Source organism: Callospermophilus lateralis, chromosome 7 (genome assembly GCF_048772815.1).
Source record: "Callospermophilus lateralis isolate mCalLat2 chromosome 7, mCalLat2.hap1, whole genome shotgun sequence".
NCBI classification, from domain to species: Eukaryota; Metazoa; Chordata; class Mammalia; order Rodentia; family Sciuridae; genus Callospermophilus; species Callospermophilus lateralis.
Genome location: NC_135311.1, coordinates 131042465 through 131067478, shown reverse-complemented (window position 1 = coordinate 131067478; position 25014 = coordinate 131042465). Strand labels below are relative to the sequence as shown.

At 49.5% G+C, this 25014-nt stretch overlaps 1 protein-coding gene across 2 annotated transcripts in view; it reads right to left on the bottom strand.

The window, feature by feature from the left end:
• Positions 1–18540, bottom strand: part of Capzb (capping actin protein of muscle Z-line subunit beta) — a 112216-nt gene extending 93676 nt beyond the window's left edge. For both annotated transcript variants that reach the window (XM_076861135.2, XM_076861134.2), the window contains exon 1: positions 18440–18540. In XM_076861135.2, coding sequence (XP_076717250.1) covers positions 18440–18442 — 3 coding nt within the window. In that variant the 5' untranslated portion in view covers positions 18443–18540. The remainder of the gene's footprint in view (positions 1–18439) is intronic.
• Between the last annotated feature and the right edge of the window lie 6474 nt (positions 18541–25014).

Here is a 25014-nt window from a genome sequence, read left to right as displayed (position 1 = left end):
CAATAATTACAACTAGTATGTATCCATTAAAAAATAAAACACAGTTGAAAAGAAAATATGAACACTTGCCACATAAATCTGAAAGAATTCACACAAAATGGAAGAGTCAGGTGCAGTGGCACACGCCTACAATCCCTGTCACTCCTAAGGCCGAGGCAGGAGGATGAAAAGTCAGAGGCCAACTCGGCCACTCAGTGAGACTGTCTCCCACAGGACTGAGGATGCAGCTTAGTGTAGAGCGTCCTTAGGTTCAACCCCAGTAACAACAAAGGCGGGGGTAAGACAAAGGGCCATACATTGTATGATTCTGCTTATATGAAATCATAAAACAGCAAAACTACAGCGACAGAGCGGACCCTGGCTGTCAAGCACCAGGCGAGAGAATCAGAGCAGGTGCAGAGGCACAGGTCTTGCCATCTCTGTCTTGCAGAACCGGGGATCAAACCCAAGGCCTCAAGGATGCGACAGGAAGCCAACACACTACTCCTGAGCCACACATCCAACCCTTTTAATTTTGAGACAAGTTCTCATTAAGTAGCCCAGGCTGGCCAACTTGCCACCCTCATGCCTCAGTCTCCCAAGCAGCTGGTTCATAGGCATGTGCCACCACACTGAGCAACAGGAAATGTTTTAGGGCAAGGGAATTATTCTGTAACTAGATCATGGTGGCAGCTACATGTTTATTACCGAAATTCATCAAATTGGACACTTAAAACTAGTGGATCTGGGCTGGGGATATAACTCAGTTGGTTGAGTGCTTGCCTTGCAAGCACAAGGTCCTGGGTTCAATCCCCAGACACACATACACACACACACACACACACACAAAAAAAAAAAAAAAAACCACCACTAGTGGATTTTATTATGTAATACCTTAATAAAATAATGAGGGAACATTTATAGGGTAATTATTATGTTTAATGGAAACTAAAATGTTTAAAAATAAACATAAAAATGAAATATTGACAGTGGTCCTCTAGGGATTTGGGGTGGCTGGGGCAGGCAATGAGGGAGGGAACAAGGTCAGGAGATTTTTCTTTATACAGTGTTTAGGTGTGCTATGGTCTGAATGTTGCTGTCTCTCCAAAATCCACATTAAATCTGAACCCCCAATACAAGTTAAGAGGTGGGGCTTGGGGAGGTGAGGAGGCCATGCAGGCTCTTCGCACGTGAGCAGGGTCAACATCCTTGTAAGAGAGGTTGAAGGGACGCTCCCAGCCGCTTCATCTGCTGGCACCTTGATTCTGGACTTCCAGCCTCCACAACTGAGAGCAATGCACTTCTGCTATGCATAAATTATTCAATCTAAGGTATTTTGTTGTAAGAGTCCAAAGGGATGAAGACAGGTATGTATTTTTGAAATCTGCTCTCTGTCCAGAAGCCAGCACTCCCTGTCCTGGAGTTTGGGCACCATGTTAGAAAAAGAAAAGCTGCCATTTATTCTGCACTTAATACACCCCAAGTGCTATTACTCATTATTATCTTATTAATAATGATAAAACTAACAGGTGTGGCGCATACATGCATTATCGGAGCAAGAGGAACCCAAGCCAGGGAGCCACACCCAAGTCTACACAGCTACAAGTGGAGAGACCAGGATTTTAACCCAGCCCGTCTGCCTCTGGAAACCATGATTTACACCTTCATCCAGCACCAACCACTACATCATCCAGCCTTGGGGACTGGGGCATCCACATCAGACCAGGCAGATCTGAGCTCCTGGTTGCCACCACCACAGCAGCCCTTCCAAGAGGGTCATCCCTCCCCCACACTAGAAGGAGGAGCCAAAGGGAGGCAGGGATTCAGGACTGCCTGGCCCAGAGCCTTTCCTCTCTACATGGACCAAGCTGCTGGCCAGTAAGTGGTGACAGCTGAAGCCCAAATACAAACATGAAGCACATGTACAAATTGCTCCTGAGCTGCAGTCTGGGGTGGGGGGCACTAAACCCAGAGATGCTTTTCACCACTGAGCTACACCCCCAGACCTTTTTGTTTTGAGACAGGTTCTCACTAAGTCACTGAGGGCCTTGCTAAGTTGCTGAGATTACAGGCACCCAGGCTGATCTGCAGTATTTTTAAATCTCTTACCTTTTGAGCCATGAATTACACATCCAGGTCAGAATTTTAAGGTCCCTCATGACCTCATGACCCAGGTGCTGTCAGACCAACCAGGGACCCAACCACAAAGGGGCCACCAAAGAGCATCCTGCAATTCTTGACCCTGGAGGGACCCTGGTGTTCACATGTCCAACATGCAGAAGAAATCGAGGTGCAGAGGAGGAAGGGACAGTTCAAGACCTCACGGCACATCAGCTCCAGACACCTGCACAGTGCGCTATGCCCCTGCAGCATTTTCAGGGTGTGCTGTGCAGACAGACTGTTGGGGTTTGAGAGAGGTTTCGGGGGGACATGGGTAAACGAAGCTTATCATTACCTATTTTTAATATGTACACATAAAGTTTAGCTGGCACATTAAACATGTGATTTTGCAGATGTTTCTGCTTAGGAAGAGGCTACAGTCGATTGTGGTGCTAGGCTCAAGCCAAACATTAAATAAAGGGAGCACACCAATCCAGCAAACATTGTGCTGGGAGATGGCCAAGTCGGCAAACATGGCCTGCAACTCCCTGGGTTTGCTCCAGCAGCAGCTAAAGTGAGGAATAATAAAAGGAAAAAGAAGAGCAGGGAGGGGAGGGGAGGGGAGCAACAGAGGGGCGGAGCCTCACCCTGGTGGAAAGGAGACTGGGCAGCCAGGTCATGGATGTGCCTGCCGTCCTCTGCCCAAGCTAGTGCAGGCTAAGTCGACAATCCTGGCACCCCCAATGTGCTCAGGTCCAAAATTCTGAAGACCAAACTTCAGTGGTCCGGAAGCAGTCCTAGGTCCCAGGCCCCCCTCCCCACCCCATCTCAAAGCTGTCGTACCAGATGGCTCCCTCTGACTGCAATGTCTGAGCCAGCAATAAGAGTTCGACCCATTTCCTGGCCTCAGTGATTCAGATGTCACAAGCAGACTGAATTTTGCTGCACTCTTCCTTTAACTCCCTTACAGAGAGAGGCCAGAACCGGCCTCGAAGCGTCCTGGTTCACCAGAGTCCAGACTACCACGACTGTTTTGGTAACAGCCCATGAGGCCTCCCCACATCTGCATCAGACATGGGAGCTTGAGCCTGAAAAGGCAGCAGGGCAGGGCCCACAGGGGAATGAGCCCTCATATGACCACCAGGGACACCTCAGTCCTCATGGCCACATGGAGCCGGACCACCCCCTAGAGGGAGGAGCCCTGGGCTATTGGAAGACAGGAATAAAGTGACTCCCCAAACATCCTCTGAGCAAGAGTCCCGTATTTCCTAGAAAAGCAAATACAGGTATCATGCCCCCCCAGCCTCTCCCCACAAAACACCAGTTGATGCATGGAAGAATCCATTTAAATCTTACGCTTAACGAACCATCACTGTAAATCCTCTACCTGTGAGGGGTACCCAGGACAGGCTTCTGGACACTTGTTATATGCAAATTCTGTATTTCCAAATCGCCTACTTGATACAACTTATTTTTAACTCCAAAACCAATACAGTCATCCTTCAGTATCCAAGGGGGATCAGTTCCAGAACCACCCACCTCTCCACTCCATCCCACCCCCCATACAGACTAACTCCACAGATGCCTGTCCTTTATATAACACAGCTAGTATTTGCATGCACCCTATACACATCCTCCTGTGTACTTCAAATCTGCTCTAGTTTACCTGTCATACCTAATACAATGTAAATGATTTGTAAATAGTTATTATTCTATATTACTTAGGAAATAATGCTCAGAAGTTTGTGTGTGTTCAGTGTGAACACAATCTCACCCCACCAAACTTCTGATCTGCAGCTGGCTGGATACATGGAACCCACAAATGTGGAAGGTGCACGGTTCTCCTGAGGCTCTGATGGCCATTCACAGACGTGCAGAGCAGTAAGAACTTGAGACGCCCCGCGCCCCGCGTTCGTGCTCCCGGGTGAGGATGAGGAGGTGCTGCTGAGTTCTCCCTGCAGTTCTCGTACTATGCACAGGCGCCCTTGCCATGATCTACTTCAGTGTGCACTTTTCCAATTTTTGTTGATTTTGTTATTTTCAAAGCCCCCAAAGCTTAGTTGCCTAGTGTCCCTAAGCACAATAAGGCTGCGATGTGACTTATCTAGAAAATACTTGCTTTGTTCAGGTATCAATGTGTTGTCCCTGACTTCCATATTAATTCACCAACAATATATATTAAATAAAGCAGCCTCAAACAGAAACACAAATAAAACAGGTTATGCTGCCAGGTGCGGTGACCCCTGCCTGTAATCCCAGTGACTCAGGAGTTGAGACGGGAGGATTGCAAACTTGAGGCCAGCCTCAGCAACTTACTAAGATCCTGTCCCCAAATTAAAAAGGGATGAAGATGTAGCTCAGAGTTGAGCACTCTGGGTTTGATCCCTAATAGCCCCCAACATCACACAAACAACAACAGGTGATGCATAATCAGATGATAAAGAAACTGTGACCGAGACTGGGGATGTGGCTTGGTGCCAGGGTACCTGGGTTACATTTCCAGGGAGAGCAGACAAAGGGGGGCTAATTTTAAAGAAAAATTGACCGACAGTTCTGGCATAGTGATGGAGAGGTAAAACTGGAAGGCTAACCTTAGCACAGGCCTTCCTGTAAGAAGGGAGCCCTCTCGACTTGACCAGGAAGTGCAGCTAGGGAGGGGAGGGAAGATGAGACCAGCTAGCTCAGAGTCCCGGAGGATGGCACAGGCAGAGAGGCAGAGAGCAAAGTGATGGAGAGAAAAATGCTTATTCCCTTTAGCCCTATACCCACTCCTGAGGACTCAGCTCAAGGAAGGGATTCAAAAGGAGCGGAGAGGGATACAGAGATGATAGACAGATGCCGCTCTAACTAGCAGCACAGTAGAGGGCCTACGACTCCACTTATTCAATCCTCGTGACACCAAGGCAGGTGCTCTTAATGTGAATTTCTTGCAGAATACAGACCACCTGTGGATTCTGATCTGCTCAACACTGTCCATCACACACGCTTTTCACACTGTTCCTGGTCTTCACATTGCTACCTCCCTGGCTGCTGACACCCTGGTGCAGCGTGCCCTCAGCCCACTGCGGACGTCCACTTTGTCCAGAACCTTTTCACTGCAGTCCCTGTCTCCCAGTTGCATGATGACAAATCAGGAGCTACTATTGGTTACAGAGCCCAGGCTTGAGCCTGGCAAGCCTGTCCCTAGATTTTTCTTTTATCTCAGCCACTGGCATCCTGGACTGGTCAAACCAATTGCCACGCAGCTCTCTCATAACGCCACATTGAAAAATGTGGTCCTTTCCAAGTGTCACTGGGGAGACCAGTTCCAAGATGAGCTTTCACCTGTACCTGAGTTTATGTGGCAAAAAAGACAAAGAGTGCAGAACACTGACTCTACAGGGTTAGGTCCTAATCCCAGATGCTCTAGGGGTTACACTGGGTTCTTGGACAAGCCCTGGCTCTAGGATAGCAAAGTTCCATGACATGGCAGAGGTTGCGGAAGGCTTTCAAGTCAGAGCAGCTGGGTTCAAATCATGACTGCCATTTGTTAGCAATTACATAAAATCTGTAAATTGAGAGAATTTCTGATTTCCTAAATTCGTAAGATAAAGTCCTAAATTCACAGAAGCCCTAAGAATTCAGTGCATGTCAAATGCTAGTTAAAGCGCACAGGAGCAGGGCACTTGGCCGAGAGCTGGGGCCTGATGGGTGCTGTGAGTATTCACCAGTGCTGTTCCAACACCCCCATCATCTGAGACTTGGAAACCATTTTCCCCATTCTTCTCCTTTCCTTAGAGATGCTGGAGTAAGATCCAAGCCCCATAAAGCACTTTGAGCTCACTGTACAAAGGTGTAGGACTTGACTCTATGTCTTGTCCTGCCAATCGGTTACATGGCAGGAGGGCCCTTCCTTGGGGGCCATGATGACCAGTTCTTCTCAATAATCAATGAGCACCACGAGGATACAGTAGAACCAAAACAAATGCAGAATCCTGGGGAAATGCCCAGGATGCTTCTGCGTTCCCCACCTGGAACTCAGAAAGCTCAGAAACACGAGAATGTCTTGAAAACCAGTTTCATGGAAGGCAAAACAAGGGAATTCTAGCCTTGGATGATGCCTCAGAAGGAAGTTTTTAAAGGATGATATAATGAAATCAGGGTGGCTAAGAAAATGTGACAACGGACCTATTATTTCCCAGGAATATCACTCATGCAAAAGAAGAGAAGTAACAGAGGCTGCCAGGAACTGAGCTAAGATCCTACCATCTTGTGGGCAGGCACGGTCATCCAGCCTGGAGCTCAAGCTGCCTGAGATCAGAGGTCCCCTTCAGTACCTCTGGATGGCTTCATCCTTGGGGATGAACCTGCTACGCCCTGGCTCTTTTCTGGCAAGTATGGCACAGCCAGGGCATGAAGTAAGTCGGTCCTGAGTGTAGATGCCAGCCTGGTCAACCACAGCCCTCTCCCCAGTAGGCTCCATTCCTCAGAAGCACCTGAACCTGCACTGAGGAGGAAGAGAAAGGCAGAGGGGGAGAGAGAATCGTGGCCTCAAAGGGGATTCCAGACCTCAGTGCAGGTCAGAGGTGACTGTGGAAGACCCGACTACTGAACACATCCATTCTTCCTAAATCGGAAGATGGGCTCCCAGGAAGGGAGGGCTGGAAAAGGCTGGTGGATGGGTGCTAAGTTACAGTTAAGTATAAGAAATAAGTTCTGGTGTCCTTCTGCCTAGGAGAGTGACTAAAGATAACCATTTTGTAAGGCAGGTTTCACAAAAGCTAGAAGAAAGGATTTTGAATGTTTTCACCATACCCACACAGAAATGATAAACCTCTGAGTAGATATGCTTACTCTAATTTGAAGGTTATACAACATATACATGTATGAAAGCATCATCTGGTACTCCATCAATACTTATAATTTTCATGCCCATTAAAAATATAAATAACAATAAAATTTGAAGAAATCAATAAAAGACTAAATTATAGTTAAAAAAAAAAAAAAGGTGGACTCCAAGTCACCAAATCAAAGCCAGGGACAGCCACCAAACACACATTTCATTTTCAGCTGCAGATGTTTAACAAACACTAAAGAACACCATTGCTCCTCAACACGAAGCACCCTCCTCTGCGAGGCAGGCACTCCTGGACCAGTCTCCAGGCAGGTTTGGAACGAGAAGGGACTGGGTTTTGAGGCCACCTCTGCCTCTCACCAGCTATGTCATCTTGTCCAAGATACCTCATCACCTCTCAAGCCCCCATTTCCACATCAGCAAAATGGGGACAAGACAAGGCTACAGCAATGACTCCATGCATTGGTGTCCAGGACGTTCAGCACCCAGAGGCTGGCCTAGGGCAAGTCCCCTGTGGGCAATGTGCAGAGGCGTGGCCAAGAGCAAACACTGAAACCGGAAGGTCAGGGCCTCTCCTTAAGCTGACCTGTAGATTTACAGTGTTCCTTAATCCAGGGGTTTTTAGAGCCAATCCAGTGCTGCTACTGCACGTGACAAATGATGGAATTTCTAAGGACAGTAAAGAGCCCATGTCAGGTGTCCATGTGTGCAGCCTGAGCTCCAGCCCTCTATATACACCATTCTTACTTAATCCTCTCTCCTGCCGGTGAAGATGACGACAGTGTGTTCATCTGCCTGACTGGGAGGCTGAGGCTGGAGGGGTGAAGGATGTGGTCAGGCTGCGTGGCTCTCCCGCGCCCACTGTCTTCCACAGTACGATTGTCTCCTCGCCTTCCTTTATCCTACCCCTCTCCTCATACACCCAAGCCCCAACACTCCACACACCTTGAAATCAAACGCATGTCTACAACATGAATGCACAAACCCGAGGCAAGGAAACCTGTGACAGTGGACAAACACAACACAGGCCAGCAGAAGCCAATGGCACCAATGAAAACCTGCCACCTTCAGAAGGAGAGAAAATGCACTCCAAAGTAAGCACTGTCCCGGCATGGGGGAAGGAGGTCACAAGGAGTCCCATAAGTTCTATGCCTTGGACCCCTCAAAAGCTCTGGGTACCAAATACAACTGGCACACCAAGGCTGGCCACTTGCTCTTGGAGGAAAAAAAAAAAAAAAAAAAAATCAAGCCATTTTCCAAAAAGAGTGGTTTATTTTATCACCTGGAACAAAAGTCCCATTTCAAACAGCTTGCTCCTGGAGAGGCAGGCGTGCACTCCACAAAGCCAGCAAGGGTTTGCAGTTCACCCGGACACACAGCATGAGCACCAGGGCAAACTCCCTGCAGCACGAAGCAAAGGGGCATTCACATGTGAAGTCCTTTTGGTTCTAATTCGATGCAGAGAGTCCATGTCACCGGTAATAACATAGTGCTATTATCAGTGTTAACAGTGATAGCTAATACCACCACAAATCTGGTTTTACATATATTAATTTGTTCAATCCTCATAAAACTCATCAGAGATAGCTTCTTTTGTGTATGGTGCTGGGGACTGAACCCGGGACCCTGCTCACGCTGGGCATGCGCTCTACCATGAAACACGGCCCCAGACAGCAATCACTTTTATTCTTACCGTTTCATGAACAAGGAGACCAGGAAAGGAGGAAAGGAACTGCCCAAGTCTGCATGATTCAGACGTAATCCCAGGTTTTCCAGTTCCAGCTCCTCCCTTCGCTCTCCTCGACTCAGGAATGGAGACTGCCTGGGACCTCGGAGAAACCCCACAGCGGCTGGTCACAGGACTTCAGGCCTAGTGCTCAGCACTCGCAGCCCTGTCAGTCACTTTCAGGATCACTGTTCTCACCACAGTCAGTTCCACCAAGGCCCCAATGCCATGGTCCTTGGGGCCAGGAGTGGCACAAACAGCTACAAGCATTCTGGCCTCAGCCCTGCGGCAGACCCTGCTTAGCTCCTCTGTCCTGACCAACAACCCGACACTATGACTAGTTTGGCCTCATGAAAAGCCACATCTACGGACAGCTCAGGCCTGAAAGGACATATGGGTATTGCAAGGGGCTCACGCTAGTGTTTTCTATTAGATCAAACCACACAAAATACCCATTTTGACCTACAAAAATGATCATGTAGGTTGACCTACATGGTTCAACCTAATACAGGAAGGGAGGCCCATGGCCTGTGCCGGGGACACTGGCCATTGCTACCTCAGTCACAACTCTGAGAGGAATCATCATTTAACTTCCTTCCTAATAATAAAAAACAAACTTACTGGGCAGAAGGGGAACCCTCCACCTGCCTGAGGTCAATGATCACTAGAGCAGCTCACTGTGCCTCTCCCCTCCGAAGCCCGGCGCCTTACCTCGTACCAACTGCTTAGGGCTGAGAAGGGGCCTCAGAAAAAAGGCAGTGGAACCCTGCAAGGCTTTGTCAACCAACAGTCCCCCAATAAGGGTTGTCACAGTGAGTATACAACGTGCTGGCACTCATGTCACAGGCAGAAGCTAGGGATGATGCTGGCACTCCTGCACAAAGACCTGTGCTGCCACACCACCAAGCGCACCCTCTGGTGGGAGGCCAAGACCCAGCCAATGGTCTTACACGGCAGGTGTCTTTCTAAACACTGCAGCCCACCAAGATTCAACTGCTTGCATTTCAACCACCTGAACCAAAGCAAACTTCCAGACCAGATCCAGACCTCTTCAGCCACTGCGGCTGGACCTCCAGGGAGACCTCCTGGCCACAGCTTCCTCATCTGTAGTAAGCATCCCAGTGAAGCAGGACAGCAGAATTCAACCAGCATGAGCTTTCGAGCGGGATGGGCTGCAAGGTAACTGGCACTACCAGCTGGTGCCCTGGGGCAAGCCAGTGCACCTTTCTGAGCTTGGGTTTCCTTATCTGCGAAAGGAGGAAACAGACTCCCAGGGCTGGGGCTGAGAGAAGGGGAGCTGTCCGTAGGCTTCGCCCGGCACAGGAAGCAGACGCTGCTGGGACTAATGGAGACTCCAAAGGTGAACATGGAGTGTCCCCTGGAAGGAAGGATGATGTTTCAAGGCAACTGCTAGTGCCAGTACCGCCAGCGCACTCCTCAAGACAAAGTCAGAGGCTCAAGTCACAGGGCAACCAGGGTCTGCACCCACTGTGCCTCAGAGACATTTCAGGTGAGGTGCTGTCTTCGGGGTGCACCCTGAGGGAGCAGTGACACTCACATCTGAAATCCTCTAAAGGACAACCTGATCCAAGCCTGCCAAGGTCACCAAGCAATAAGAGAAGCAAAGGAAAGATGAAAACAAACTGGAGATGGGTCAGGGAGAATTGCCAGAGTGGTCCTTCAGTGGCTGTACTGCCCTCAGATTGTGCTTTCCCCCAGGGGGTGTGGCAGACAAGAGCTCCTCCTCCCAGTTTCTGAGCACAAAATTGCAATACAGGAAGCTGCACCCGCGAAACCAGAGTCGCACATCAGGGCCTGAGCCTCAGTGCAGAAGCCGGGAGCAGCAGCACGACAGGAGCAAGCCAGACCCGAACTCCCCACCTGCCACTTACAGCTACAGCGAGAAGGGAAAAGGGCGTTCAGGACCACCAAAAAATGCCACAGGCTCGGTTCCAGCTGGGGGCTGCTTGCCCTGCATTTGCCCCAGCACCACGGGCAGAAGCAAAAGCATCTTTTCAAATCCTTACAGTAGTCACATGCCGCATAAGATGACTCCTCAAGGACGGCTACAAGACCATGGTGGTCCCATGAGACTATACCCCTAGCAACATCGTAGCCATCTTAGTTCATGTAAGTACATTGTTATGATGTTCCCAAACCGATGAAAACCGTCTAAGGACTCTCCCTAGAATGTGTCCCTATCCTTAAGTGATACACGGGCTATGTTTTTGGTTAAAGATATTTTAATTCACAAATGTAAGGTCTGGATTTTCTTGTTTATAAGACCAGTAATGTGGCCAGGCATGGAGGTGCACAACTATAATCCCAGCGCTCAGGAGGCTGAGGCAGGAGGATCTCGAGTTCAAAGCCAGCCTCAGCAAAAGCAAAGTGATAAGCAACTCAGTGAAATGCTGTCTCTAATAAATACAAAATAGGGCTGGGGATGTGGCTCAGTGGTCAAGTGCCCGAATTCAATACCCACCCCCCCAAAAATAAAAAACAACAACAACAACAACAAAAAACAGTACTGTGAAATCAGATAATGGTTTCAGGGCAGATCCTAACTCACTAGGGTCCTGTGAGCCAAGAAGAGGAAGCTTCACAGAGCAGATTAACAAAAGTTCAGAGCCCATGGAAGCAACAGCCTGTAACCTCCACTGTGGGAAGAACACCGGGCTGGATTCTTCTCCACTCTGGCTTAACCAGACTAACTCCTAAGACTGCCATTCTCAGACCAGGGACTCCACCTCCAGGGGGCTCCAAAGGGCCGGCACTGCCTCCCAGAATGGCTGGGAAGTTCAACAAAACACTAGCCATGGACCCGTGTTAGTAAGATCACTAAGGAACCCACACTCCTCTCAGACTCACACCGCGCAGGCTTGTCTACACCACTCACCTGTGAACTCACTCAATCCTCACAACTCCTCTGTGGCAGGTGAATGGTAAGCCCAGGGACGCTGCCTTGGAAGAAAGAGAACTAGGGAACAGGAAACCGATCACTAGAAAGAGGCAGTGAAGGCTCCTTTCCATAGGTTTTGAAGATGTCAGAAACAGGCAGGGTGGCAGCAGCAGGAAGCTCGCCGTGTCCCTTGGTGCAGCTCCGCCATGCTGGCTCTGCCCTTGTCCCTGGTCTTTCAGAACCTTAAGTGCGCTGCTTTCCCTGCCTCCTCTACTTAACTTGAAGACCAATCGGAGGTCTACCTGACTGCTCGGCAGGTGCATGAAATAACCCGACAGAAAAGACAGCAGAGGCCGCTCAGCCTGCAGCGGGGACGTGCGTAAGGGACAGCCTGAGAACCTGTCTCAAAGGGCTGCGTGGGATAATATTAACAGGCATCCAGGAAAACCAGCTCCTGCCACTCCTACAGCTGCCCTGCAGTCGCCCCCAGCAGACTGGGGGGCTCGGGTGCTTCGCTGTGCCTAGAGACTAGAGCTCTGGGACATGGCGAAACTGGCAGATACGAGCCAGCTGGCATCTGGCTGATCACTGGGCTATCCAGGCTGGAATCCCCATTCAGTTGTTAATGGGATATCAAGCCTTCGCAGGCACCACTATCTAGGATTTAAACTGACCAGAAATAGCTGTGTGTCCACGATAAACTGTCCAATCAGAATGTCTACACAAGGGAGCACTGGGGGCAGAAGCATGCTCCTCAATCCAGAGGTGGCAAATCTCTGTGTCTCACTCTGCCTCCTATCTTTATCTCTCTCTCCCTATTCCTTCCCTTCCAAGCCCACAGCCACAGGGACCAGAGCCCACATAACCCCACAGGCTGATGGCCAAGAATGCCTGCTCCCTCCGGTCTCTTTCACCTCCCTAGTCCTTCCTGCATGCCACAGCAAGAGGACTCTTCCTAAAATACCACTACTCTGCCACCTCCTCAAATTTCTACCTGCCCTGTCAAAAATGTCACTGGCTCCACACTGTCCCAGATCAAATGCAAACTCCTTAGCTTAGCAACTCAGGCTTCGCACTCCCTCACTCTGGTCTACTCTGCCATCCTCAGACTCACAAGGCTAACCCGGCCCCTGACCTTGGCTTTTGTGGAGTGGACTCTCACTGTGCCCCACCTCATCCTCTGCCTGAAGGTCTGCCAGAGCTTCAGGCCCAGCACTCAAGCTGGCTGGGGACGGGTGGGTGGCAATCCCTGGAGGAGGCAGAACACTAACCTCGCCTACATGCACACAGCCCTTCACAAGCCCCTTCCATTTGTGCTTCCTTCGGGCCGCACTTCACTTTTCATGCTCATCTTGCCCCCCCACCCCCTGAATTAGAGGCTAGGGATTATATCTTCTACTCGTGTCCCTTACACTAGAGGACGCAGAATAAGACAAGTAATAACCGCTGTTAATACCATGTGCCAGGCTGGATTAAGGACATTAAAGTTTTCAATTTCCTTTTCCCAGTATCCTTATAAAATGATATCCTCACACTGCAGTTCAAGAAACCGAGGTTAAGGGAGATGGGATCTTCAGTGGCAGACAGGACTCAGTTCACAGATGCCCTCCTCCAAAGCCCATGTCCTGTATCACAGGCGGGAAGAGAAAAGGCAGCCCCTTCTCAGCTTCATCCTCATCGACTCAGGGTTGATGAGGCACTTAATAGTGACAGGTAGCCAGTGCAAGGTGCGGCAGACAGGGCCCCTCCTCTCACACAGCTCATCTGCTCTGCCCCAGTCTTGCTCTTCTTTTTCCAAGACTGGAAAAGGGCAAGGATCCTCCACTTAAAAGAGGCCCCATTTGCACAGACACAGCACCGGACTGAGAAGAGCGCATGCTCGGCTCAAGGAATACTATCTTTTGTGGATGCAAAGTCTTAAGCTCAATTAATGAAGATCTCTGTTCAAAGCCCAGCCCAGCCCAAAGTTAAGCACACTTCAAAGAGCCTTCAGCTGGTAGTAAGGAGTGCAGGCAAGGGGCCAGGGTCTAGAGTCGAAAAACCCAATTCCTCCATTAGCTACAGGGGGACTAACCACATGCTTCTTTGCACCTTATCTGCCACCATGATGATAAGTTACTCTCTACACAATTATGGGCACTAGGTAAAGTCAAATCATTTGACATGCTATCTCATTTAATCCTCCTCATAAGGAAGCACTCCAAGTATAACTTCTTATACTATGCTGCCTCCCACCTAAGGCTGAGCCTTCCTCACTGGCTGCTCGTGGAAGCTGTGAGGGTGCATAGCCTTGTCTATCCTACTCACGGCTGGCACATGATCCAGGGGGCCAAAGCACCCAGCACAATGACATGACCAACCCCAAGCGATGGAAGCTGGGAGGGCACACACGCTTCTCTGTCTTGCTCATCACTGAGTCCATGGTACATAAGCAGCAGAGTAGCCAATGTGAAGTCTCCACCTCCTCACATGGAAATATTAACCTGTAAAAGCCCAAGTCTGGGAATGGCATTGCTTTAGCTGGTTCCAACACAGGTGCTCCTGCAGTGCCATCCTTCAGGTTTCCAGATCCCACCCTTACTGGAATGACCTGCAGCAAGGGGAATGGAATAAGATCCTGTACTGTGGGCCCTGCCTCACAGTCCTGCACAGTAATCAAGTAGCCCCAGATCTGAATCCCACGCCTGCCATTCACACTGGTCACCCAACCCCTGGAGCTTCAGGTTCCTTGTTAAGTTAAACAGGGACTGAGTTATAACCTGGATCACAGCAGATCCTCAGTCAATGGCAGAGACCAGGCTGGAAGGGTGGGACTTCCGCAGCACTACGAGATTGCACATCTGGTGACAGAGTATGTGAGATGTGCAGAGGAACCAATTGCAAGCATCTGCAATTCACTTCCACTGCAATGGGAGACCCAAGAGCAGACACACCCCAAAATGCCTGGGACTGGAGCCTGGCACAAGCCCCAACCTTATCTTGTTTCCTGTCATAGCTCATGCTCATGTGCTTGCAGTTACACTAAACAGGGCTTTTCCTCCTTAAACTTTACGTAAGTAAGAGTGACAGAGATCAACCCCCCAACGTGGAAGCTGTGAGGGTGCATAGCCTTGTCTATCCTGCTCATCGCTGGCACATAAGCAGCACAGAGTAGCCACCTCACACATACATACTTCAGGCCCCCCCACACCGCCGCACCTCTGTATCTGCCAACAGTAAAATCTCCCAGCCTGACAGCAGGATTCAGGATAGTCATATACCTGCCCTGCTACCATATCCCTGTGCCATCAGTTATCTGTCCTCCCCCCCGCCACCATAGAATGTAAAAATGTAGGACTTCTCTATAAATAGGGAGATCTGCTTCAAAAGCATGGCTTATCATCTTCTTATTCTCAAACTATTGATTCTTGGCTACTTTCAGAAGCATTTCACCAAAAAAGTGGCCAGCTTTAACAGGACTGTCTGAATACAACTATGTATCTTATCCACACCAGAAGACCACCAAGACAAGTATCAACTCTATTGCTTTACCTTGTAATAATATGAAGGGCTTCTCCTATCAGGTCCTGTTAGGCAAAACCACCTCTGGGTGGCATGACAATTCCAGAGTGGCCCCCTCCAGCCCTACTATCAAGTACAGAATTATAGCTCTCAGAATAATCCCTAAATTAGAAGCTACAGTTGTGTTAGGAAAAGTGCTTTGAAACTGCAAAGCACTTAGGGACAGTGGTAAGATTATTACCTATTAAGGTAATGAAAATAAATTCCATTTGCCTATACATTCTTAACAAGGAAGGTGAAACTGATGCCAACAAAAACCATGGAATTCACCCCCAAATCAAATGCATTTTAGATTCTCAAACCCATATTTTCCTCAATGGAAAACTGAGATCTGTTTTTTCTAATATCAAGACTACTGAAAAGCTGGGCCTTGGTGTCTCTTGCCTATAATCCCAGCTACTCAGGAGGCTGAGGAAGAAGGATTGCAGCAAGTTCAAGGCCAGCCTGAACAACTTAGCCAGCCATCTCAAAATGAAGAAAAAAAAAATTAAGGACTAGGAATGTAGCTCAGCAGCAGAGCTGTTGCCTAACATGCAAGTGACCCCTTGATTCAATCCCCACCAGTGAAGGGGGGGCGGGCAGGACCATGTTGGTCTAATTCATTTGTCTCTGATGCAGACCCACACTACCACTTCCGTCCTGTCCCAACTATCTATACTGATTTATCAGCTTATATAAATAGGGAATAAATTTAAAAATAAGCAGTCAGAAACTATTTGTGAGCCTACAGGACACCAAGAACAAGTTATTGAAAGACATGAATATGAAATCCAAGTGACTTAAGTTCACAAACATGAACACAGACATATTCCAAGTCATTTCTTTTCTTTTGAGATGGGGCTTTGCATTTTGTTATGCTGCCCAGGTTGGCCTTGAACTAGTGATCTTCCTGCCTCAGCCTCCCAAGTAGCAGGGATTAGCTGGGATTACAGACACAGGCCAATGCACCCGGCTTTCCAAACCATTTCTCTCACGGCCAGATGCTGTTCTGGCCTACAGGGAGGGATACAGCCATGGAAAACACAAGACAAAAATCCTGGCCCCCAAGGCGCTCAGGTTTTGGCCCACACTAAATTGCCTGAATGACCACATGACTTCTCTATTAAATAAGACTTTCTATGTAAAGAATCTAGCACATGATCCAAAGACCATGAATGCTGCTCCTCCCCTGCCACATTTGAGCATCCCATCATTATGTTTCTAAACAATTTCGTTATATCTTTGGACATATAAGCAGCTTGGTACAATGGGAAAAAACACAGCTTAGAACTGGCCAGATGTTATTCCACTGACATAGCAATGCCCTGAATGTGACTCCTCCTTCTGAGCCTCAGCTTCTTCACCTGTAAAATGGGGACAGCATATACCCAAATCTGGATTAAATAAGCTCACTCAGGTGACGCAGTGGGTGGCACAAGGTAGGCCCTCTCCTCCACCCCTTCCAGTCTTTTCAGATTATCAGATGAGAGCCAAGGCCAGGACTCTTTGTCATATGCTCTTCCTGGGTCATTACTGGCACTTTCCATCACACTCAGAGAACTGCCCCTCCCTATCTGATCTACCGCCCTGAGCACCCCATCTGGCCACTCCACCCATCCTCCCTTGATTTGCCCCGAGAGCACATTTAGAAAACTTCAGTTAAAGTCCTCACCCAAAACTATCCCCGACAAATCCTTCTTGGTCAAGCTGGGAGCCAGGCCCACCCCCCCATAGGCCAGGTTTCAGCCTGTAGCAATAGTATTAAAAATGACAACGCCTCTGTTTTTAATCAATATAAAGAAAAGCATCAAAAAAAAAACTAAGCCGGTCTGAATTAGTCACCCTAATTCTACAGCAACATCCTTTGATTAAACAAGGAACTGAGATCCTCAAAACCATTTGGGGCCCAAAGTTCACATGCAAATAACTGCCTGCACTGGACAGGAGGCACCAGCACAGGACCCTGTTGCAGGAGGTGGATGGTCTTAGCTCTTGACAGTTCCTTCTTCAAAGCTTCCTTGACCACATGAGGCAGAAGACCTCTGACCCTTCAACCTGGGTCTCCCCTACAGAGGGTTCCACAGTTGGTTAAGTGGCAGGCCTACCTGTGGGGGCCTGTGTGAAGCCTGCTGCCTAGAGCCCATATCGCCTGCCTTCATTACCAAAACAAACACCACGAGTGAAGCTAGATCTCTGCTTCAAGTTTTGCTCACCTGATCCGAAGCACCTCCATAATCAGCAGTTCCAACCCTTACAAGCTGACAGTTTAGGGGGAAAGGAAGGCTGCGCCTGCTAGGGTGCATTGTGTCCAGGCCATATGTTGAGCTCTGAGCCCGGTGGCTCCCCGAGGGCTGCGGCCTCACAAGGGGGATTGTGCGTTCATCCCAATCCGGTGGGCTCCCCAACCCTCACCCTTCTGCTCCCACTTGGGCTGGGGCGCGCTCTAGCATCACACTGAATCGGCGGCCGCGGGAAGGGCCCGGCGCTGCCTTCCGGGCACACAGATGTCCATCCTTCCCTCCCTGGCTCGCTCACCAGAAGAGGCAACCCTGAAGCCCCAAAAGGGATGGCACCCCCACCCCGACCGGGGTGTTCGTCCCCGTCTCCCCGGCTTCCAAGAGGTTGCTGAGAAGGGGCACTGGAGGTGAAGGGGAGGGGCCACCAGGGTCGGGGCAGGTCCCTGATGGGAAGGTAAGGCCGGGGACAGAGGGGGGCTGACGCAGGCTACGTTGAGAGTGGTGAGAAGTCCGGGAAACCTGATCGAGGGGTCCTGTGGGCAGGGAGGCCCAAGAGGGGGCCACAGCAGAGGAGGAGCGGTCCACACTGAAGACCAAGGAGGAAAAAGAAGAATTATGCGCGAGAAGAGAAACAAATCTAGGTTCAGGTCACTTGAAGAAGGGCTGTCGCGGGTACGGACTGAGGCCACGGAGAAGGGAAGGAGTGTGAGGGGAGGGGGGCCTAGTCTGGGCCAAGGCAGGGAGAAGCGACGGAATGGCGTGGACCGCAGGGGCCCGGGTAGAGGGCCCAGCTCGGGCCAGGGGAAGAAGAAGGGGGACCATGGCTGGGTCACTGGAGGGGGTCCCTGGCCTGGCTCATGGGGGAAGGAGGGTCCAGCCTGGGCTCTGGGGGAGACTCTCCTGGACTTGCAGGGGGAGAGTAGGACTCCAGGTGGAACCTAGGGCGGGGGCGGCAAAGTCACCGGCCACCCAGGCGGCCCGCAGCCCCTCCTGGGCCGGAGGGATGGTGTGCACCCAGGGCCCGGGACCCCGCCCCTCCCCCACTCCGGGAACCCACCCTCCGGAGCCGGGGTTCGGTGGGGCAGGGGGACGCGAGCTCGCGGGCGGGACCGAGGGGCCTTTACCATGGTGGCGGCGGCGGCGGCGGTCCCGGTCCCGGCGTCTGTGGCTCTCCCCCCAGCAGCAGGGCCCGGCGCTTCCACTTCCCCGGGTGCCCAGGAGTGAACATCCGGGTCAGCGCCCCCCTCCCCCCTCGCCGGGCCGCCGCCACCTTCCTTCCCCGCCCCGGCCCGGGCCCGGGCCCGCCCCCCACGCCGCCAGCTCCCGGCCAATGAGCGCGCGGGGCCGCGGCGATCGCCAAGTATGGAGCGCGGCGCGGGGGGCGGAGCGCCGGCCGGGCGCGCGGGGGCGGGGCCTGCGGGCGGGGCGAGGCGCCGGGCTGGGGGCCGGGGACTTGGGGTCACCTGCGGCTGCGATGCTCAGGCCCCCTAGTCAGTGGCTGCATAGCTCGGGGCTGCAGACGGACCGCTTTCACCCGCCCGAAGAACCCCCAGGCGAAGATGCGGAAGGTACTAGGCTGGGAGGGGACTGTCCCTCAGCGCCCCACCCGATGCACGCGTTCACGCCGTCAGTGGACCCGGAACTGGTGAAGACCGCGGACCAACCCAGCCCAGCCCAGCCCAGCCCAACTCCGAGAGAGAGCGCCGCGAGTGGAACCTGACATGGAATCCCAGCGCTGCCGCCTGCTACCGGTGGGGCCCCGTGGGACCTGGAGCCCAGCACTGCACCTGAACCTGGTCTCCAGAATCAAAGAGTTTGGGGCTGCACCGTTTATTGAACACCTATTATATATATATATATATGTATATATATATATATATATATATACCAGGCCTTGTTTTAGGCACTAAAAGATGATAGAGGTGAATAAGACATAGATTGCTGTCCTACCTGCGACAGGGTAGTTATGATGACACAGGTAAAGAGATTAGAAATGTGGGCTCAATAAATACTAGGTCATATGCAACATTTGCTACAGAGATTCAGCTCTATGGGACTGCCTTCCTCCACACAGTAGCTCAGAATTTTTTTTTTTCTTCTTTTTCCTCTCTTCATTCAGCAAATATTTGTTGAGCTTGGTTTAGAATGCAGGAGACCTGGAAAGTAAATCCTGCTAGTAATACCAACTCTCCCTGACTTTCTTGCCCTCTTTGGAATCAAATCAGATCACCTCTGAGGGGACAGTAACCTCATAAATGAGTTCATAAAGCTTGCATAATGTGTGAAGCCACCGACATATAAAGAATGGTATAGATGGGATTATAAGGGTTCAGAGAAGGGGCTGGGGTTGTGGCTCAGTGATAACACCATTCGAGGCCCTGGGTTCGATCCACAACACCACATATAAATAAAGTAAAATAAAGGTATGTGTCCAACTACAACTAAAAAGGAAATATTAAAAGAGAGTTCAGAGAAGGGACTGGCACTTAGTAAGTTGTTACCAGTATTTATCAAGCACCTGTGTGCCAGGCTCCGTGCTAGGCTCTGGTGATACAGTCAGGAACAAAACAGATTGTGCTGGTGTGGAGCTTTTATTGGGGGGTTGCCACTGGGATTCAACTCAGAGCCTCCTGCATTCTGGGCTTGCTCTTCCACTGACCTGTATCCCCAGCCCCTGACATGGAGTTTGAATGCTGACTGGGGGACAGTCAGCTACCAAGAACGGATAATGTCCAGGATGGTTAGAGGTGTGGAGAAAAATCAGTGAGAGAGCAGGTAGGCAGGCTAGCACAGTGTGGCTGTTTGTGGGGTGGCAAGGAGGGTCTGACTTAGGAAGTAACCCATTGAAAGGAAGGGCCATGTGACTAGTAGAGGCGCACATACCTTGTAAGGCGGCCAGAGGGGACAGCCTTGGTCTGGTAAGCAGAGGGTGGCAGGAGCTCAAGTGCAGAGCAGTGACCAGCTCTGACCTGGGCTCCAAAAGGATCGTGCAGCTGCTGTGTTCTCGATGGACTGTAGGGGGACTGGGGCCTTAGCAAGCTATTTCTATAGTGTAGACATTTATTTTAAATGTCTACCTATATAATAGACACTGTGAAGCATTTTACAAATAACAATTCATTGAATCCTCCTAACAGAGGCCCTCAGAAAAGGAGCTTGCTCAAGGTCATACAGCAGAGAGATGAAGGTGGCTTCCACCAGGGGAGTAGCATTGGAAGAGGCAAGAAGCCTCCCCCTCCAAAGTATTCTAGATGGTTGCTGATGTATTGGTGATAAGTGAGAAGTAGGAAGAAGTCCAGGAGGATGCTGAGTTTTTAAGCTGAATCAACCCTGGAAAGATTTGCTGTTTACTGAATGGAGACTGTAGAGGGAACAAAGTTTTTTCGGGGAAGAGGGAGTATGAGTTCAACTCAAGCTTAAGTTATTTTTAATATTTTTTAGTTGTTGATGGACCTTTATTTTATCTATTTTGTATGTGTGCTGAGACTCGAACTCAGTGCCTCACACATGCTAGGCAAGCGCTGTATGATTGAGCCACAACCCCAGCCCTGAAGCAAGTTATTTTGGAGATGACTATTGGAGGCTTCAGTGGAGATATCCAGTAAGTGACCAGATATGGAAGTCTGGGGTTGAGGAAGCAGTCAGAGCTAGGGTTAAACTGGAAAGAACCCGTCAGGAAATGACATTTAAAGGTATTTAAAAGCACAAGATAGCTGGATGAGTTCACATAGGGAAAGAATGTAGACAGAAGAGACCAAAAGATAGACCAAAAAAAAAATTGTCCCTGGGGCAGAGTAGAGAGAACCAAGAGAAGGTAGACCCCATCCCAGAAGGAAAAGTAGGCCCAAGGGAAAATTTTCTGAAATTAGTTTCAATTATTTAAGAAACAAGAAAACGGGATCAAAAGGAAGCCTTATGGTTCAAAGTTCATTGTGTGTAGTTTCTCACTTAGTCCTTACAACCCTAAGGGGGCATTACATTATTATTCCCATTCTACAGATGAGGAAAATGAGGCACAGAGATTACATAACTTGTCCCAGATCACACAGCTAATGAGTTCAGTGCTAGACAATCTGGGAGCGGAATCCACACTCATAAACTCAGGTCTGATCATGTTGCTTTCGTGTTCAAAAACTTGAAAGTTTAGGTTTACCTTATGAGAGGGCTCAGCACCCAACACCACCTCTGCCCACGGCCCCATTTCTACTTCTTTTGTTGCCTCTGCTCCTTTTTCCTCTACTAACCAGCATCCTCAGCTTCATGTAGTCTTGTTCCCTTATTCTACATGGGGTCCATCCTGGTGGCTTTGTCCCTCCTTTGTTCTCTGCATTGGCTTCTATTAAATGACAACTTCATGTGTTTCATGGTTGAGATTCCCAAGACCAAATCTGGTTGGCATAGCTCATCATATTGACAGTTCAGTGACAGGTCATGGGTCCTTCTACAGATTGGCTGCCTGTAGGTCAGATCCTCCCCGAGACCCACCAGCTATTACAGTGAGCACGGGGACCTGTGGCATTGAACGTGGCTGCGTTGAAAAGGGGATGTGGGGAGGTGTGGGCATGATAATATTTTGAATACTGTTTCCTCCCTCTCTTTAAAAAACCCAAACCCGGGCTGGGGATGTGGCTCAAGTGGTAGCGCGCTCGCCTGGCATGCGTGCGGCCCGGGTTCGATCCTCAGCACCACATACAAACAAAGATGTTGTGTCTGCCGAAAACTTAAAAATATTAAAAAAAAAAAAAAAACCCAAACCCCCTTAAAACTCATTCTGTCATATGGTTCCACCTGCCCTTCTGCCTTGCTTGATGACTTCGGCATCTATAAGCTGAACTCATCAGAAATATTTTTTTTAATTTTTTTTTAGTTGTACTTGGACACAATATCTTCATTTTTATGTGGTGCTGAGGATCGAACCCAGTGCCTCACACGTGTAAGGCAAGCGCTCCACCACTGAGCCACCACCAGCCCCTCACCAGAAATCTTATTGACTTCTCACTGATTTCTTCCCTACCAGTGGGTCTCCTTCCCCTCTTCCTGGGTCCCCACCCCCATGGGCTCACCCTCACCAATAATTACACTGTCTCAGAAAACAATCCCAAAGACCTCAAATCTGACCTTAATGTCCTTTGATAAAGACTCAGCATACGACTGTTTCTTCAGCCTCCTCAAGACCTGTTAACCTGTGACCCTGCCAGACTTACCTTCCCTTTTGGGTTCATTGGGTCCTGGCTAAGTATTCAATGACCGTTACACTCACTTCCTTGCAAATAGCCGTAAACTCTTTACCCACTCCCTTTTCAACTAACTTGCCCAACCCTAGCGAAGCCCAGGTATTCCCCGATTTCCCCACAAATCAGCACATCTCAACATTTCAATAAAATTAACAGTGACTGCTGCCACAGAAGTGGGTGTCCATAAATTTCAAGTGAGGCTTCACTCCTGCCCAGCAATTCTCTCATGTTTTTTTAATTATTTTTTAGACATTGGCAGATCTTTATTTTATTCATTTTATTTGTATATGGTGCTGAGGATCCAACCCAGTGCCTCACACGTGCCAGCAAGCGCTCTACCACTGAGCCACAACCCCAGCCTGTCCCAAATTAATTTTTTTTTAATATGTATTTTTGAGTTGTTGATGGACCTTTATTTTATTTATTTATTTATACACAGTGCTGAGAATCGAACCCATTGCCTCACACACCAGGCAAGTGCTCTACCACTGAGCCACGACCCCAGCCCACCCCATGTTTCTTTTTAAGAGTCTCTCCACACTAAACTCCGCATACCCTTCCTCTCCTCCTTCCACTCCTCCTTCCCTTCAAGCAGATGACCTTGCCTCACACTTCACAGAGACAATCAAGTCCAGCAGACAGGCCCTGTCATCTCTGCACCCACCCACCCCCACGTTCACCTCCCCTGTTCACAATGAAGGGTTCACGTCCATCAGAGCCCGTCCCTCTGCTGGAATTCTCCATCCTTTTGGCTCCCTTTCCCATCACAACCTTGTGAGTTCTCTGCAGGAGCTGATTCGCCATGGAGTCTCCAGTTTCTTCTCAGGGGTCAGGCTTCTCTGTCCACCTGCCCACAAAGTGACATTGCCCTTCTGAAGCTAACCTGGGAACTCCATACTGCAGAAACCAGGGCTCCCCTCCTTGACATGCAAATCTTGGCCTTCCCAACACCATCTCTCCTGGTCTTCACATGTCCTCGGAATTTCCCTTGATGGTTCCTCTTTTCTGAAGGCTTAGTTCTCTGATCCCCTCATCTCTGTATTTAAATCTTCTTCTGGTCACTGTGGATCTGCAGCACCCAGAACATAGTAGGTGCTCAGTGAAGGAATGTGAATGAAGATGATAATAGTATCAATATGCTAGGATTTATATGTTATAAACAGACCAAGAAGTTTACTGAAGTGGTGGCTACTTTTTAATGAGCCCTTACTATGTGCTAAACGTTTGTCGTGTATTATTTCAGTGACTCCTCCCAACCACCCTTTGAGCTAGGAACTTCAATTATTATTGCTTTATAGAAGATAGCATTGAGGCATAGATGAAATTTGCCTAAGGTCACACAGATAAGTGGATGAGGTCATCCTCACCTTTGGTCTTTCTGACTCAGTGTTCACAGAACCACCAAACAGATCATATGTAGCTGTGAAACATAAAGTTACACCCCTAGCACAAAGCATGGCAGTTGACACATAGCAGGTGCCCAGGAAGATTTCCCAAACTGAGGCAGGGTGGGAAGGAACTCCTGAGCCATAAAACAGCATCACCCAGAAACTTGAGCACTTTTGCACAGTATGTGGACGCTCATCAGCTGACAGAGACACATTACAGTGGGCATTACCTAGAGTCTTCCTAATGTCATTCCAACCTCTCCTCCTTCAGTTAAGTCCCATGGCTAGAACTGTTGGGTTAATAAATGCATTATCCCAGGGCCTCTGGATTGCTGAGCTCCTAAATCACCTCTGATGAATAGGCTTGCTTCCTGAGTTGGCGGTCTTATCATAGTTTCGAAGTGGTATTTATTTATTATTTATTTTTGTGGTACTGGCGATCAAACACAGGGCCTCCCACATGCTAAGCAACTGCTCTACCACTGAGCTCTATCCCCAATGATCTAAAATGGTCTTAGATATATTGCTGCGACTTTGGAGCTATTCGAGAACCATAGAAGATGTCACCCTGGCGAGTACCAGGAGGGAAGGAATGCCATGTGGTGAGGAGCTCCCTGGTGTGCGAACTCCTCTTTCCCACACTTAACCCCTCATATTCAGGTGTGGAGTTTGGATGGAGTTGAGTCCACCCCCAGGTCTAGAAGAAAGGATCCTGATTGACTGAAGCCAAAATATAACCTTGGTCATACCAGTTGGTTTAGGGATGGCCCTTTGACCTGATTAGGGACCCAGTGCTTTCTATCTTCTTTCTTTCTGTTATGATCCTGGAGATTGAACCCAGGGGCGCTCCACCACGGAGCCACATTCCCAGCCCTATTTACTTTTTATTTAGCCCTTATTGAAATATAGGGTCTGGCTGAGTTGCCCAGGCTGACCTTAAACTTGTGATCCTCCTGCCCCAGCCTCCCTAGTTGCTGGGATTCTGGGCGTGCACCATTGTGCCTGGCTCCTCACTTTCTTTTAAAATAAAAAAATGTTGGGATTCCCACGGTTTCTCTAGCCTACTCCCCATCTCCT